This window comes from Hyperoodon ampullatus, assembly GCF_949752795.1.
Source record: "Hyperoodon ampullatus genome assembly, chromosome: 2".
NCBI lineage: Eukaryota > Metazoa > Chordata > Mammalia > Artiodactyla > Ziphiidae > Hyperoodon > Hyperoodon ampullatus.
The window spans coordinates 7791958-7809299 of NC_136915.1; the positions used below are offsets into that span (position 1 = coordinate 7791958).

Below are 17342 nucleotides of genomic sequence, written 5' to 3' on the forward strand. Positions count from 1 at the left end.
ACCCCACCCCTCTAGGTGGTCACAAAGCCCCGAGCTGATCTCCCCGCGCCCATAAATCTTTATAGCCTTCTGACATTGAATGAATTGATAAGTTTGCTCTAATTTTCTCTTCTCTGAAGTTAAAAGCAAGTCCTCATTTGATTTTATTTTTCTGAGGAAATACATTCCTTGGATACAGCAACTCTGAATACCAACCACAGCAGTACCTGCTTTGACAATCTTGCCTGCTGTATTGGCATGAAATAATTATGCAGGAGCCAGAACAGCCTCATTTGCTTCATCACATAATCATGTACCAAGCAGGCATCTTTCCTGAGAAAATACTGAAAACTTCTGATGCCTTCCTTCCTACCATAATTAGAAAACAATTCAGACTACCCTTGCTCTCCATAGTGAGGTCCTTGGCTCTGCTGTCCCCCACCCCACGCCAAACGCTCACATTCTGCCTTCTTTCTTACCCTCTTTCCTCCAGTCTCAAGGGAAAGGTTACTCTCTCTGACTTCAGCTGACCCCTTGGCTTGTGTTTTGTATATCACTGCCTTTCCTAATCTTTGGGGACTTGCTGTATTGGCTACTTTTCTTTCCCTCTTTCGCTGTTTCCCCACACACAGTTCCTTGAACACAGGAGGCGCAGTCCCACAATAGGGCCTTTGCTCTGACTCTTTCTTCTGCTTGGAACACTCTTTCCCTGAAATCTGCTTGGCTGATTCCTTTACCTCCTTCAGGTCTTTGCTTAAACCTCACTACCTCAACAGGCCTATTTTGACCTCATTTATGCACCTGCGTGGCACCCCTTCCAGCCACACTCCTGAGCCCCCTGACTTTGCTGTACTTTTCCTCCTTCATAACGCTTATAATCACCGAACATTCTGTGTAATAACTTAAGTTATTATTTTGATGTCCCCTCTCCCCTACTAGAAGGAAAACTCCTCCATGGCAAGGATGTTTATCTGTTTTGTTCACTGATTTATCCCAGACTCCTGGAACTGCCTGTCACATTGTAGGCACCTCATAAATAGCTGCTGAATAAAGGATAGAAACATCCAAGTCTTTCGTATTAATAAAATGGGGTGGGGAGGAGAAAAATTCCTGCTTCATTCCTGTTCCCTCCTGGCTGTCTCTCCTGTCCTCACAGCCAGCTTCTGGAAACAGTGAGGATACTTGCATTTCCAGTTCCTTGCCTCCTAATTACTCCCCAGCCCACCACAGACTAGCTGCAGTGATCCCCCCACTTCACCAACACTGCTCATGCTCTGGTTTCCAGCCCTTTGTTGCTGATACCGGGGGGCACGCCTCACGCCTGTGCTGTATTGAAAGTGTTGCTCACTTCAGTCCCTCCTTTGTCTGCTTCTGTATTGTGGGGCTGGTTGCAGTCTCCTGGGCCTCGTGCTTTTCTGGCCATTCACATGGCTATCATTCATTCAACACAAATTTTTGTATAACTTTTAAAGGCTTACTTTGTTTCTAAGAACTAGAATTTTGACTACATAACATTTTCAATGTTAAAATAAATAGCACATTAGGCTATTACAGGAAAGTTTTATTTAGTTATAATTTATATCACTTACTGCTTTGAAAAAGGTTTTGAGCAGCTTACCACAATACTATATATACGGTGAGGCTGTTAAACATGGAGAAGAAACAAAAATCTATGTGACAGGAGGAAAAAGTAAATATACAAATTACAACAATTTGTATATGTGTAAGTTTGTATAGTGTGGTTATTGTAACTTAGTTTTGAAACTTTTGAAAGTCAAGATAAAAAGGGAAAGAGAAATTATACACTGTTCATTCTGGTAAAAGAAAGCTAATGATTTGTCAAGAGGAACTTTTTTTCTGGTAATGAATTCTAAAGAAATTCTAAGAGAAAAGTGTTATAGACATCCTGATAGAAGGATATACGTACTAAGTGTTTTCAGCAGGTCTTTAAGTAAAAGGAAGAAATGTTCTTCAAAGATCTATTTTAAAAGAGTAATCCACCTGCTTTCCGCACTGAGAATACAACATTAAAATATAACTTAAGTCTTTTCTATGAAGGATATGACTAACGTGGTTCAGGTATATAACTTTATGCAAAGATAAGTCTGAGTATCCCAGCAGAAAACTCATTATTTAATAACCCTGGTGAGAACCTGGAATACTTGTATTCTGTGTTGTCATCTCAATGAAAACATACCTATTAAACTTTGGGTACTGGTTTATCATGTGGCAAGATTGACACATTGTTGACACATGGAAAAGTCTGACCTGCGTTCCTGCCCAGCTAGTGAGCTACCTACCAGGCAGGTAGGTGTGGTCACAGGCAGATTTCAGAAAGAACCTGGCCTCATACCAAATTTGATTTAACCTCTGACTGAAACTTCCATTTCTACATCATAGCCGAGCTGAGTTCATTTTAACCCGGACAATTCCAGGAGTAGCTGTTGTCATCCACTTTGACAATAGAAGAGCTTCAGTGGAATATTGGGTTTTGAGTGGCAGAGCCCCCAGTGGATCTGCTAAAAAAAAAATTATAGGATGTGGCTTCAGATACTAAAATGAATTGACTTATTAGATAGAGCTTAGTATTAACCATCCAAACAGTGAAAGATAAGAAAACAATGAAAAACTTTAGAGTAGTTTATTTTAAGCCTTAGGCCTTAGGAGCTGTTGTTTCTGGATGTACTTCTTCGTTTATGAGAATAAAAGCATGTCACCAGTAAAAAGGAAGGTTCTTGATTTCTTAATTGCAGTGACAGGAAGACATGTGTCTAATAAATCTAAAAATTGTTTCAGGTTATTTTCTATAGTGGTTAAAACAGTTGGGGAGCCTGACTGAGCTAGTGTAATCTCATTTGAGATTGAAAATCTGATCTGTCAGGAAACTTCCTGTGCAGTCTGATTCTTGGCATTGGGTTAGAATGCAGAAAGAGGTTTTTCTAACATGTGATCCATTTTGAGCTTTCACAGCTTGGCTCATGGCTGATTTTTATCCACAGAGTCAAAGACCAAGAATAGACATACATACACACACAAAATTCATACACACACAAAAATGAATTCTCACATTTTGGGGGCCATTTTGTCAGTATAGGCATGGTCAGTGACACAGAATATTGGATCCTAAAGCCTGCTTGGTCCTCAAGGAGAGTATTAGACCAAGAGATGCAAAACTTTAATAATAACAAGGAAATTTTCACACCCTCTCAAAACGGGCTCATTAGCTACAGATATTTATTTTGGAGTATACATTTATTCTTTCTTATAATTCATTCTTTTTTTTTTTTTTTTTGGTTGTGCTGCAAGGCTTGTGGGATCTTAGTTCCCTGACCAGGGATTGAACCTGGGCCCTCGGCAGTGAAAGCACCGAGTCCTAACCACTGGACTGCCAGGTATTCCCTAATTCATTCTTTTTTCTTTTTTTTTTTTTTTTGACTATTAACAGAAGTTTAACAGAAAAGTTCAGTAAGAAGATGTACACGACCCAATTTTCATCATAGTAAAATGTGGAGAGGGGACATGTGGAAGCAGTTGATTTCTCTGGTGAAGACAGCCATTGTTCATACTCGTTCCAAGGCTTCTAACATGATGATGCCACTTCCTCGTATTACCACCATTCCAATATTGTTCTGTTGCCTACTAGTTGCCATCTCCACACATTCACCTATCACAAGATTCATAAAGGGATCAAATCCCCTCAGTATTCCTTGGACATGTCTGCCACCATTTAATTTCAATGATAACTTCTTGTCCATAAATTTCTTCAAGTCTGGAGGGTGAGCTTTGCTCATGATGTCTACTCGACGAGCTCAAAGATGCCTCCAAACGGAATTCGAGTTGTCCCTCACCCCTAATTCATTCTTTAAAATGTAATTCACTAGAAAAGATTATCTTTTAAAGAGACTGCTTGTTGATATTGTAAATTTGCGGGGATGTAGCAAATTGTGTGAATGTTGAATTTAAAAGACTGAATTTCTTGGTTAAATTCTGTTTTCAGTTGTGACAAACATGTACTGAATAAAGTATCGATGTATGAGAGTTAAGTAAACTACTGACGGCAACGTGGGGCAGAATGAAATAAGTAGAAAAATGAGGAATCAACACAACATTTTCAGGGAGCAAAGAGGAAGAAGGGATGACTTTTAGCTTAGAAAGGGGGATGTTAAGGAACACATGACTTAATGCTTCCTGCTTCATGGTGACAGTTGACCTTGTCCTCAAAAGATATGGACTTGTAATAGGTTAGAAGGGAGAGTGAGCTTCCAAGCATCACATGCTTGGTGTAGTAAGAGGTGCTTGGTGGAGAAGACTTAAAGTTGGGCAGTGAAAACAGACTGGGGAAGGAGGTTGGCTTGTGGAGGCTCATGAATTTTTAGGTTGTGTTCTGAGGCCATGGAAACCAACTGAATGCTTTTAAGGAGAGGGAATGACATGCATTGACCTCTGTTTTAGGAATATAACCCTGGCTGTTTTCTATAAAAAAGGGATATTACAAAACCCAACCAACCAAAAATGTAAGATTATTTCATTCTTGTTTTTTCACTTTGCTGAGAAGTCATTTAGTCTTCTCCTTAGGCTCCTAATAATTCAGAGTGCCTCTGAGGGCAAGAGAGAATTGCACGAGGTCAAAGCTAAGCAATTGTGCAAAAATTTAGAAAAATTCGAATGAATTAGATCTAAATGTTTTATTATCCCTTTACTGTTAGTGAAGGCTTCTGGAATTTTTGCTCCATTCCACTTTCCTAATGCTTCTAATCGTATGTCATAAAGAAGGAAGACTGGTCAGAGGAACAGCCTAGAACTGAGGCTGTGCAAGTGACTTAGAGTATGTATGGTTGCCTTTCCTACCTGCCTTTGGCTCTATAAAACTGGAAAATGTATTGTAATTTTTATTGTTTTCCTATAACTTCTTAAAAATATTCTGTAATTATTGTTTCTCACTGGAATTTAAACTTGATTTCAGATTTATATAATTGGTAATTTTTTAAAAGGCTCAGGGAGGGCTTCCCTGGTGGCGCAGTGGTTGAGAGTCCGCCTGCCGATGCAGGGGACACGGGTTCGTGCCCCGGTCCGGGAAGATCCCACATGCCGCGGAGCGGCTGGGCCCGTGAGCCATGGCCGTTGAGCCTGCGCGTCCGGAGCCTGTGCTCCGCAACGGGAGAGGCCACAACAGTGAGAGGCCCGCGTACTGCAAAAAAAAAAAAAAAAAAAAAAAAAAGGCTCAGGGAGTTTTGAAACTAATTTGATGGACATCCATTATAAAAGAGATACTCTTTGTAGTTGTAGGGAAGTAACAAAGTAAAGCTTTCTGTAGTCCACTTAATGGTAGTTTCTTATTACTGTATAAAATTTTTTTTTTTTTTTTTTTTTTTTTTTTTGTTGCTGTACGTGGGCCTCTCACTGTTGTGGCGTCTCCCGTTGCGGAGCACAGGCTCCGGACGCGCAGGCTCAGCGGCCATGGCTCACGGGCCCAGCCGCTCCGCGGCATGTGGGATCTTCCCAGACCGGGGCACGAACGCACGTCCCCTGCATCGGCAGGCGGACTCTCAACCACTGCGCCACCAGGGAAGCCCTACTGTATAAAATTTTAACTCACTTGTGAAGATGGTTCAGTTTTACCACAGGACAGTTAAATCAGAAAAAAAAAATGTACTTAGGTTCAGGTTGTTTTGGGAAAGTAATTTTAAAATGTACCTATCACTTCCAAAGAAGAATGACTAAAAGCATGACTAAAATTCTGTCTTGTCCTTAAGGAACTTAAAATTTACAGCAGAGATAAGAAAAACAGGGCTCCCTTGGTGGCGTAGTGGTTAAGAATCTGCCTGCCAATGCAGGGGACACGGGTTCGAGCCCTGGTCCGGGAAGATCCCACATGCCACTGAGCAGCTAAGCCTGTGCGCCACAACTACTGAGCCTGCGCTCTAGAGCCTGTGAGCCACAACTACTGAGCCTGCATGCTGCAACTACTGAAGCCCGTGCACCCTACAATGCTCCACAACAAGAGAAGCCACCGCAATAAGGCCGTGCGCCGCAAAGAAGAGTAGCCCCCGCTCGCCGCAACTAGAGAAAGGCCGTGCGCAGCAATGAAGACCCAACACAGCCAAAAACAAAATAAATAAAATAAATAAACTTATTAAAAAAAAAAGAAAAACAAATAACTCATTTTGCCCTAGGTAAGGTCAATGAGTTGAGAAGTATTAAATGGAGAAGCATTTGCATTTAGTTTGCAAAGTGGGGAGAATCTATGAAAGCTTTAGAAATAAGTAGCATATGAGAAGGTCCTGGAAGAAAAGTTGGATTTTGAGAAGAACAGGAGAGGAGGAAGGGTACAGTAGGTAGAAGGAGTATTGGAGCAAAGGCACAGGGACAGAAAAACATGAGATGCTTTCAGGAAACCCTTTGGTGGGTGGTTGTTAAGGAAAGTGGATGGAAGGCAGTGTTTTGTGGGCTTGTAAAAATAGGTGGTTTATGTTACAGAACACATTGAGTGCCACTGGTGGGAAGTTCAGTCATTGCTTGGTAGACAGTAGAGAAACTGGACAGTGATATGAAGAGACCTGTGCGTTAGGAGTGTGAATCTGGCAGCATTGCATAGTATGGATGGAATATATGAAAATGGCAGTATTGTGTAGTATGGTTGGGGTAGGAGGAAGAAAGAAAGTGGTTAAGATGATTAACGGTCTTGGGTGAGATGTTTTGAAGGCGTAAAAGGGATGGTATGGCGGTGGTAGAAATGGAGAGACATTTTATAGGTGGAAGCCATGTAATTTGGCAGTTGATTAGATGGATAGAGGAAGCAAGCTTTTTGGCCTATGTGGGAACAGGAGAATGGTGAGAACATTAAAAGAAATAGAAAAGAGGTGGAAGAGCTGGGGGAGGTGGAGAGATGTTTGGGCTTTGGGTGTGTTAGGTTGAATGGTATGCTGGGAGGCTAGCTGGGTAGAAGAGTGAAACAACTATTGAAAGGTATACAATAGTTGTGGGGGGGACTTGCAATAGGAAAGAGGTCAGTATTTGGGCTCCTAGTACTTTATATCTAAATAGTACTTTATGATCTAAAGCTCAGCAAGCAGGTTTCAGCCTTTGTTTTCGGTTTGTAAGTTAGTTAGCAGCACTGAACATTTTGGTAGGCCCTGAATAGAACACAAAAGAAGAAAGTTTTGTTTTTTTAAATTTACATATCTACAATATTCATTAATTGTCAACATTTAAGTCTCTTTTATTACCACCCCTCTCCCCCAAATCATGCTATTTAATTGAAGAAACTGGGTGACTTGAACTGTAGATTTTTCTGTATTCTGGGTTTGGCTGATTGTATCTTCTAGGTATCATTTAAATTGTTTCTTTGCTCCCTATATGTCCTATAAACTGAGGCTTGTCTCTATCAGTTTTTTTTTTTTTTTTTAAGAGGAGTGGGATAATATTTACTAGGTGGTGCCATGTGTTTCCTATTGCAGCACCTCAGGAGGCATAGGCCACCTACGTGTCCCACTTTTCGTGATGTTAAGATTGATGATCATTTGGTTCAGATTTTGTCAGCCTAATTCATACAATATAATGTTCCCATATCAACCAACCTTTCGTTTAAGGCTTTTTTAGTAGATAGTGATGATGCAGAAAACCGTTATGTTAGTAGGGTTGGGAATTGGTGACATTCTAATTCTGTCATTTCTTCTGCATTTATTAGTCAGACTTTTTCTGTAAAGAAGAGCTTGTCCTCGTTGTCTGTTTGACTGTCCTGGAATATAGTTTATACAGGATACACAGACTGGACGCATGCTCCATTCTTTTGTTTTATTTGCCAGTTTTCAGTATAATGAGGTTTTTGAAAGTATCGTTATGAACTCATGAATTTATATATTTAATGTTTTTCAGTCCATATGCAGTGTGTTTGTATGTATGTATGTATTTTTATGCTCCAATTATCCCATCTTTGTCCAGTGGGAGCTCCTTTAAGTTGGCACTTGTGTCTTTTTGCCATGACCCCATTAGTCTTTGATTTCTTGCTTGTGGTCATACTAAGATGTCCCAGAATCATCTTGAAATTTCTTGCCCAGACTTGGAATTAGCCACTTTTTCAAGGAACCCAAGTTCAAAGAGATTTTTGAAGGAATAGGATATTCACTTGGGAAGCTATTAAAGAACGTACAAGCTAGAATATAGTCGTGTAAAATGATAACAGTGTTCTCACAATGTGTTTGGGACTGTAAGTGCTGTAGGAAATACCAGTGATTCCTGGAATGTTTGGGTAGTCATTTGGAAGAGTTAAGACTGGAGCTGGGCCATCAAGTAGAGGAGAAAATGAAGATTCATAGATCTGTTGTAGGGGGGAAATTGTTAGAAGGTGTGAAAGAACGTGTGTGGAATAGTAAAGGAGCTTGACTAGAATACAGAGTACCTTGACTGATCTTGTAAGTGCTGGGGAGTAAGAAAAGGTTCTTGGGGGCTTCCCTGGTGGCGCAGTGGTTGAGAGTCCGCCTGCCGATGCAGGGGACACGGGTTCGTGCCCCGGACCGGGAAGATCCCACATGCCGCGGAGCGGCTGGGCCCGTGAGCCATGGCAGCTGAGCCTGCGCGTCCGGAGCCTGTGCTCCGCAGCGGGAGAGGCCACAACAGTGAGAGGCCCACGTACCGCAAAAAAAAAAAAAAAAAAAAAAAAAAAAGGTTCTTGGGTTTGGAAGTGCAATTGAAAGTCATGCTTTAGGGGGCTTCCCTGGTGGTCCAGTGATTTATAAGACTCTGCACTTCCGGGCCTCTCTGGTGGCACAGTGGTTGAGAGTCCGCCTGCCGATGCAGGGGACACGGGTTCGTGCCCCGGTCCGGGAAGATCCCACATGCCGCAGAGCGGCTGGGCCCGTGAGCCATGTCCGCTGAGCCTGCGCTCCGCAATGGGAGAGGCCACAACAGTGAGAGGCCCGCGTACCGCAAAAAAAAAAAAAAAAAAAAAGACTCCGCACTTCCAGTGTAGGCTGCGCGGGTTCAATCCCTGGTCTGGGGGCTAGGATCCTACATGCCGCATGGCGCGGCCAAAATAAATAAGTTAAAAAAAAAAAAAAAGATGTAGTCTTTAAAAGAAAAAGAAAGTCATGCTTTAGAAAGGTTAATATTGCAGTAGGGTTAAGCAGTTGAGTAGAGTTCTCAGCTGGAGGTTTACAACATAATCTTTAGAAAATGAACAAAACAAAACAACCCATACCTGGGCCCTATCTCAAAAGGGGGGTGGCTAGGGTCATTTGCTTTTCAAAAGACCCCTGTGTTATTGTTTTGTGCAAATCCTGCCCCTCTCCCCCCATTTAAGGACTATTGGATTAAATCTAAAAGCTCAAAGATTAGTTTCTTGCAAGTACACTAGGCATGAGGTAGTAAGGACATGGATTAAGGTTAGGGCAATGGGAATGAGAGGAAGGAAGGGATTGAAGGATGGAAATCTATGTTTTAAAAGTTTTCTTATGGTATTTCATTAATAATGTTAGCACGAATGAAAGGATTCAAAGAGAAGGAAGTAAAGGTGACTCCAAGATTTATGGTATGGGTGCAGATAGAAATGGGAAGATTGGCAGAGATTGCTCGTTTCGGGGAGAAGATAATGGGACATACTGAGTGTTGAGATGATGGCTGTATATTAAAGTGGACTCTGGGGGGTTGAAATGTGTTGTGTGTGTTGCTTTTTGTGAATGCTTCATTCACTCTCTTTTGGCAAAGTATTCAACTATTGACTATCGGTCATGCTGTATAGATTGGAAGGGTTAATAACTCTAAGCTTTCATTTAATAAATGTGATTAAAATAAATGTTTGATGTATTAAAAAAAGAACCATCTGTTTATTGTAAAATAAAATGTGAAACAGACTGGAAAAAACATTGCAGCAAATATAAAAAGATTAATATCAACAAATATTGTAATCATTTGAAACACAAACAAAAAAAGTGAGTAAACCAGGTAGAGGACTTGAACAGATAATTCTCACAATTGGGAAATATAATTCATTAATTCAATCCTTCAGCAAACATGTAGTGAGCTCTTTCATCAGATACTGTTTTAAGTGCTGGCAAACAAGGTGTCTGAGCATTCTGGTGGTGGTGTGAGAGACAGACAATAGACATGGTCCAAAAAACAAGAATTTCAAATAGTGATAGTGCTGTTAGAAAATAAGATAAGGTATTTATTTTTGCCTTTTCCTGAAGAAAGTATTAATAGTTGTTCAGCTGGAGGTTAGCATTCCTAACCTTTACTTAATTATGTGGAAAAAAATTGGTCAGGTTTAAGTTCTGTTGGAGTTCCCTGGTAATTGGACCCATAAGTATTTTTCTTTTTTAGTTTTTTCTTTTGTTCAGTTCTTCTTGAAGATGTTTATATAACAGATACAGTACAGATTGAGATCTGTTGTTTCTTGTGGAAATTATTTATGTGGGTTCTTTTCACAAAATAGTGTTCGTTTTGTTCTGTTGGGAGGGAAACTATTCCTCTAAAAAATGTTCACATTTTTTCCTGTGGCTTCATTCAAAAGTGAAATATAGTGATTTGATTCTGCCGTGAGTCAGAGGATAGAACTTGGGTCTCTTGAAACCTTCTCTGCTTATTGTACAGGATGGTTGTAAGGGCCAAATGAGATACATATGAAAGGGTTTATAGAAGTTAAAGGAATCCCAGGATACCTATAGTTAAAGAAGCTAGCTAGAGCTTATCTTTGTCCTTTTGCTGTTTAAATATACATCATGTAACTGGATGTTTCAAACTGAAATTAAGATATAAAAAGTTCAGTGCATTTCTTTAAAGACAAGTAATAAGTTGTTTTGCAGATGGCAAGTTACTTGTGTAAGGAACCCTCTTTAACAAATAAACATTTTGGTTTCTTTTCATATATTATTGAAGACTGATCCTGAAAAACAGAGAGCAAGGAAGACGTTTGTTACTTTGCAGTTAATTTTTTTATTATTAAGTCTAGGGACTTTTTAGGCATGGTAAAGAGATAATGGAACAGGAAAACAAATTACAGTCTTTATTTTCTATCTGATAATTTACGGTTGAGAATATAAGATTTATAGGGAAGAAAAGGGATGAGGTTTTTAGAAATGGAAACAAATAGTACTAAGATAATGGCTCATATGCTCAAATTAGCCCATGCTTACTTTAATTCTGACTATCTTGTATGAATCATTTTTTCTTTTTTAAAGGAAACTTGAACATAATTTCTTAAGAAGATTTGATTCTTTATTTCTGGACTGCATATATATAACAAGACCATCAGAATGTCGGGAGCCTCAGTGAAGGTGGCTGTCCGTGTGCGACCCTTCAATTCTCGAGAGACCAGCAAAGAATCTAAGTGCATCATTCAGATGCAGGGCAACTCAACCAGTGAGTTCATGTTGTGTTCTATCGATTCTGTCTCATTTTCTTATCCTTCCCCCTTTTCCTGCTTGCCGTGATCAGAATAAATGAACATTTGGCTATTAACACTTTGAACTTTGCTGTTCTGAATGATCCATTGAATGTTTTCCCCCTGTGATATTTGCTGTAGCATATTTAAATATGGACTATTCATTTTCTTCTTTACAATTGAGAAGTCCCTAGAGAACTGAACGAATTTAGCTAGTGTTATTAAGTTGAAATCTTAATGATAGTATAGGTGTAAGCAGTGATTTTTAGTAAATGCTGCTATGAAATATACCTGTTGAGCCTCCAAGATTACTTTGCTTTCTTGATTTTAAGTAGCACTTGAGCTTGCCAAGATGGTCTTCACACCTACTCTGCTTCCTTACAATGGTTCTTTGAGTTGAACAACAGATACAGCTAAAGCAGATAGTAAACTTGTAAATTATTACTAAAAATTATCAGTCATTGCTTCCTAGCTTGTTTCCCTATATAGTTGCTTAGGTGAAAAATGACTGAAGCTCATTTGAAGCCCCTTCAAAACTGAAGGGGTTTTTGGTACTTGAATTAGTTACTTGATATGGATCTGTAGGCAAACTATTACTTCAAATAGATGTAGGTTCTACTGTTTTAAAGCCTATAACTTTGTGATAAAGCTGAATTGTTGTTCTTTCAGATTCAAGTTAATGTTGAATTGTTGAGGAAACATGCTGATCTCATGTATTTGTGGGCCAGTGTTTTGTGTAGAGGATTCTCCCAGTGGGAAATAAAACTGTATATATTTAAGGTCTACAGTGTGGTGCTTTGATATGTTTATACATTGTGAAATGATTAGCAAAATCTAATATATCCATCACGTCTCATAGTTACCTTTTACTTTGTGGTAAGAACACTTGAGATCTACTCTCAGCAAATTTTACATAGACAATACATCATTATTAACCATAGTCACCATGCTGCACATTAGGTCTCCAGAACTTATCTTATAACTTGAAAGTTTGTACCCTTTGATCAGAATCTCCTTTTTCCCCCCACTCCCCAGCCATCATTCTCCGTTACTGTGAGTTCGCCGTTTATTTTTTGATACAGATTCCTCATATACAACTTTGAACCTTCTGTTGCTTACATACTTTTCTGAACTTGCTAAATAGGACTCACAACATTTTATTTTTTAAAAAAAGATTCAAAAGTAGGAGTCTAAACTGCTGTACCACTGTTTGTGCTTTACATTTCTTTGTCAGTTGTGCCAGTGATTCTATGAATTATATATCCTATGAATAATTGTAAAAAGAGATGCAAAATTCAGTATTGTTCTCTAACAAATGTTTATATTCCTAAATGTCACTCATTCAAGCTATGTTATCGTTGTGTTTCATTTTAAGAATTAAGTTTTACACAGTATAATTAAAAACTTGCATGGGGCCTTGCTAACCTTCTCTGTATTGTTCCAGTTTTAGTATAGGTATTGTTGAAATGAGCACACTAAAACCTGATCATTGAGCCCCTTGTTTCTTTCTGAAAAATGCATTTAACTATAACTTATTGGAGGCATTTTTTTTTTTTTTTTTTGCGGTACGCGGGCCTCTCACTGTTGTGGCCTCTCCCGTTGCGGAGCACAGGCTCCGGACGCACAGGCTCAGCGGCCATGGCTCACGGGCCCAGCCACTCTGCGGCATGTGGGATCTTCCCGGACTGGGGCACGAACCCGTGTCCCCTGCATCAGCAGGCGGACTCTCAACCACTGCGCCACCAGGGAAGCCCTAGTTGGAGGCATTTTTGACTGTTGGTGTTGCCTCTAAATATGCTGGTGTGTATCACAAGTTCTTTTAAAGTGCGGACGTTAGGAAATCCTGGATCAGGAGCCAGAACTGATTCCGAAAAGAAATACTTTCCTCTGTTTTGCATGCTGAACTATCCAGGAATCCCCAGTGTCATGGAGATGGATTTTTATTAATGGTTGGGGTATTGCTACTTTCTTTATAGGGTTTGAAATCTTAAACTAAAAACTTTTAAGGAGAAAGTGCGTATTAAAAGGCCATATCCACAAATGCAAAAATCACTTTATCATATAATAAAAATAAATGGAAAATGTTTATTAGTACAAGAAATAATACTAACATTTTTTCTTGATGACAGATCATTTTAGAATGCCCACATCTTAAATGAGTTATAAGTTTATATTCATTGTCAAGGTCAAATAGCATTACGTTAATTTCACCCGTTTTGATTTATTTTTGTGAATAGGTAAAACATTCAGAGAGTATGAAATCCAAAATGTACAAAGAGTGTACTGTACAAACATTCCTCTCACCCCATCACGTAGTCAACCAGTTCCTCTCCCTAGAAGTAACTTGTGTTAGATTTCCTTCAAGAGACAGTTTAAGTAGCATTATCTTTTTCTAAGGTAGTTTTTTTCCTTTTAATTAGTGGTAAGGTATAATAGTAACTTATTTTGCAGTCTTGACTGCATTGTATATTTTAGTTTTAAAAAATTAATTAATTAATTAATTTGGTTGCACCAGGTCTTAGTTGCGGCAGGCAGGCTCCTTAGTTGCAGCTTGCAGGCTCCTTAGTTGCAGCTTGCTGGTTCCTTAGTTGTGGTGTGCGAACTCTTAGTTGCGGCATGCATGTGGGATCTAGTTCCCTGACCAGGCATCGAACCCGGGTACCCTACATTGGGAGCACAGAGTCCTAACCACTGTGCCACCAGTCCCCTGCATTGTATATTTTTATTTTATTTTATTTTATTTATTTATTTTTTTTTGTGGTACGCGGACCTCTCACTGTTTTGACCTCTCTCGTTGCGGAGCACAGGCTCCGGACGCGCAGGCTCAGCGACCATGGCTCACGGGCCCAGCCGCTCAGCGGCATGTGGGATCTTCGTGGACCGGGGCACGAACCCGCGTCCCCTGCATCGGCAGGTGGACTCTCAACCACTGCGCCACCAGGGAAGCCCTGCATTGTATATTTTAAACACCTGAGTAAAGCTATTCGTGTTTATATCTTGTAAAAGATGTTTTTTTTTTCTTTTTGAGATTTTAGCATGAGAGAATATCCATATAAGTTAATAGGATTTTATTAACAAGTATCTACTATATGTATAATGGTATGCTAAGTACTAAACCAATATAAAAAAACTAATCTATTGACTATTCAGGAGAATAAAACTATTAGAGTGTGTAGCAAAATTAAGATTTTCTATAGTTCTGGATAGTTATGTGAAATGGATCTGGATCTGCTTAATTTTCTGACTGCTAGTGTTTGATTATCTGGATTAAGAGCTCACTGAGATTATTGATGGCTAATTAAAAAAAAGTGTTAGACCTCATTGTATCTAAGATATGTGGCTCTCTTTTTGACCTTATTATTTTGATTGTATAGAAAATAATGTCAGTTTAGGGGAAAAAAGTAAAATTATCCAAATATGATATTCATTCTGAATGAAGGATTTCAGATGTCTTCACTTGTGGTAGCCAGCAAACTGAAGAAGAAAGTAAGATTCCTAGTTGAACATTTTCTAAGGATAGGGCCATAAATTTTGGAGTTTGTGAGGATGCTAAGTTCTATTTACTCATTCTTGTTTATTTCCCCCAAAGATCTCTCCAGAATTATTGAAAATATTTATATGTCTTTTGAGGAAATATAATGAAGAGATGCCTGGTTTTTATTAGAAGTAATTAATATGGTTAGACTAGGCCTGGGCTTATTGTACTAGTACAATGAAAACCAGTCTGTGGACCACCTTAAGAACAGTGCTGAACTACCAATGGTTTTTCCATCATATTTTGTCCACAACCTTTCTAGACAGCAGGCTGAGTAGCTCTGCTCTGTCTTGCCCTATGTCTTTCTCTTCCTCTTTTGAGAGTCTGCTGTAATGTGAGTCTCTAGGGATCACAGAGTTGCATGTGCCTTAGGACCCTGCCCTTAAGGAGTTAAAGTTTGTGGTAGGAGAGACAAGACATACCAAAATAACCTCAATATAAAGTAAAAGTGATCTAAGTGATACTTGCCATAAAAAAGGGTTTTAAAAAAATGCAGATGTGAGTTTGGCAAAGGGCACATGTAAAATTCATAGATGATAGGAGGGTATTTCAGCTTGACCTTGAGGATTAAACTAAACATCCCGTATGTTTGGGGAAAGTTTCAGAATTGTAGCTTATTAGGACTTATTAGTGTTATATCTAGATTGGTACTCCTAGCCTCATCTGGCTATAACACATTGCCTCTTCGCTTAAACGTTCACCAGGAGAAATTTGTGACTTTTAAAATAATATTAGCCTCCTGAAACAAAAGTCCTCGTTAGATGAATCAGCCTTAGAAAAAGTAGTGTTAGTTTTCTAGCTGAAGGCTTTGTCATGGTTCAGAAAGTTTGGGGTAATTTTGGTTTCTTTGAAAAGTGTTTGTTTTTGGAAAGCTAATTACCTAATTGTATCAGAGACTTTTTCCTCTAGAATTTTGGCGTTTTCAGTTTTCTGCTGTTTTCTATTTCTGTTTACAGTTTTTTTTTTTTTTTTTTTTTTTTTTTTTTGCGGTATGCGGGCCTCTCACTGTTGTGGCCTCTCCCATTGCGGACGCGCAGGCTCAGTGGCCACGGCTCACGGGACCAACCGCTCCGCGGCATGTGGGATCCTCCCAGACTGGGGCACGAACCCGTGTCCCCTGCATCGGCAGGCGGACTCTCAACCACTGCGCCACCAGGGAAGCCCCTGTTTACAGTTTTATATGGCAGTTTCTTAGTAATTTGACTAATATGTAATCCAAATAACTTTTGAGAGATTTTAAGTGAGCCAACTTGTTATGTTTAGAAAGTATTAATGGCTTGTTTTTAAAAAATGGGGCTTAAGATTGGGAGAGAGCATGGATTTTGAACCTAGAATTGTTGCAAAAACTGAAATGAATTTTCTGTAGCCACATGTGTTAGCTGCATTAAAAGACTGCTATGCTGGCAAGCTGGCCTGGACTGCTGCTCACAGGGATTATGGCTGATTGTAGATGGAATGCAATGGAATGTTCTTGCCATAAGGTCTCATGAAAAAGTAGAAGAGGGTGGTGAAGAGTACTTTAGGGAATGTGCTAGATTTGAAAACTGAGTAGTGGCAGTTTTATTCAAGCACTTTCTGGTCTCAGAGGGAGTATTTTCCATGGCACAAATAAATGTTACTGTCTTGACATTTGGGAGACCAGGGTGCATACAAATAGCTTTGTTTAATAATATCCCATTATATTCCAAGTTTCTCCCACTTTGGAAGCATTTTTTTATTGTCTAATTACTTTAAAAAAGGAAAATGGGACAAAATTAATGCTCTAACTGCTCACATTTATGGTTACGTTATGTGTGTAAATCTGGAGACTTTGAAACTGCATAAATTCCCCTCTGAAAAACAATACGTTCTCACACACTCCTTCTGGTGATTAAATTGTGATCTTTTGCTTTGTCTTTAACCATAGGAATCAGTCTCTAATCCTTTGGTAAGTCTCCTTCATATTTTTATTAATTTTCCTTAGTTTAGGATCTTTTTTTTTTTTCCCTATGCCCAGGTATTAAGTGGGATAAAAGAAATCCTGTTGTTTTTTTTTCTGCTAATTGCTTATTTTGTATATTTTAAAAGGCTTTTTCATTCGCACATGTGCATTTCTAAACCAAATGCTGCACATCACAGCTGGTACAAAGAATGACTTCATGTCCATTAATGAAAATTTGGGATGGAGGAGCACAGGGACAAAATGGAGTTTGGAAAGGAAGACTTTTGAAAGGAACTCTTATAAATCTGTATGTTTTTTCTAGCATAAATTAATATAGCTACATGAAAATAAATGTAAATGCATATAAATTATCTTTGTGAACATTCTGGAAAATAAGAGGGCAAGAAAGGTTACCTCTATTTTTACCTCTTTACTGCAGCCTACTGCTGCATTTTGATGGATTTTTATTGTTGTTCCAATTAGGTTAAATGGTTAGCATCTGTGTAATTTTGTATTCCAGTCTTTTCTTG

At 39.2% G+C, this 17342-nt stretch overlaps 2 protein-coding genes across 2 annotated transcripts in view; one reads left to right on the plus strand and one right to left on the minus strand.

The window, feature by feature from the left end:
* Positions 1-3539: 3539 nt before the first annotated feature.
* LOC307067918 (small nuclear ribonucleoprotein G-like) lies at positions 3540-3816 on the minus strand (the record flags this gene model as incomplete). Its single annotated transcript, XM_079725540.1, has 1 exon — positions 3540-3816. The coding sequence occupies exon 1, from the start codon at positions 3768-3770 to the stop codon at positions 3540-3542; it is 231 nt and encodes a 76-aa protein (XP_079581666.1). The 5' UTR covers positions 3771-3816.
* Positions 3817-6131: 2315 nt separating this feature from the next.
* The window catches only part of KIF1B (kinesin family member 1B), a 135957-nt gene continuing 124746 nt past the window's right edge, over positions 6132-17342 (plus strand). Inside the window, exons 1-2 of the mRNA XM_079728565.1 lie at positions 6132-6152; positions 11154-11334. Of these exons, the coding sequence (XP_079584691.1) occupies positions 11229-11334 (106 nt within the window). The 5' untranslated portion in view covers positions 6132-6152; positions 11154-11228. The remainder of the gene's footprint in view (positions 6153-11153; positions 11335-17342) is intronic.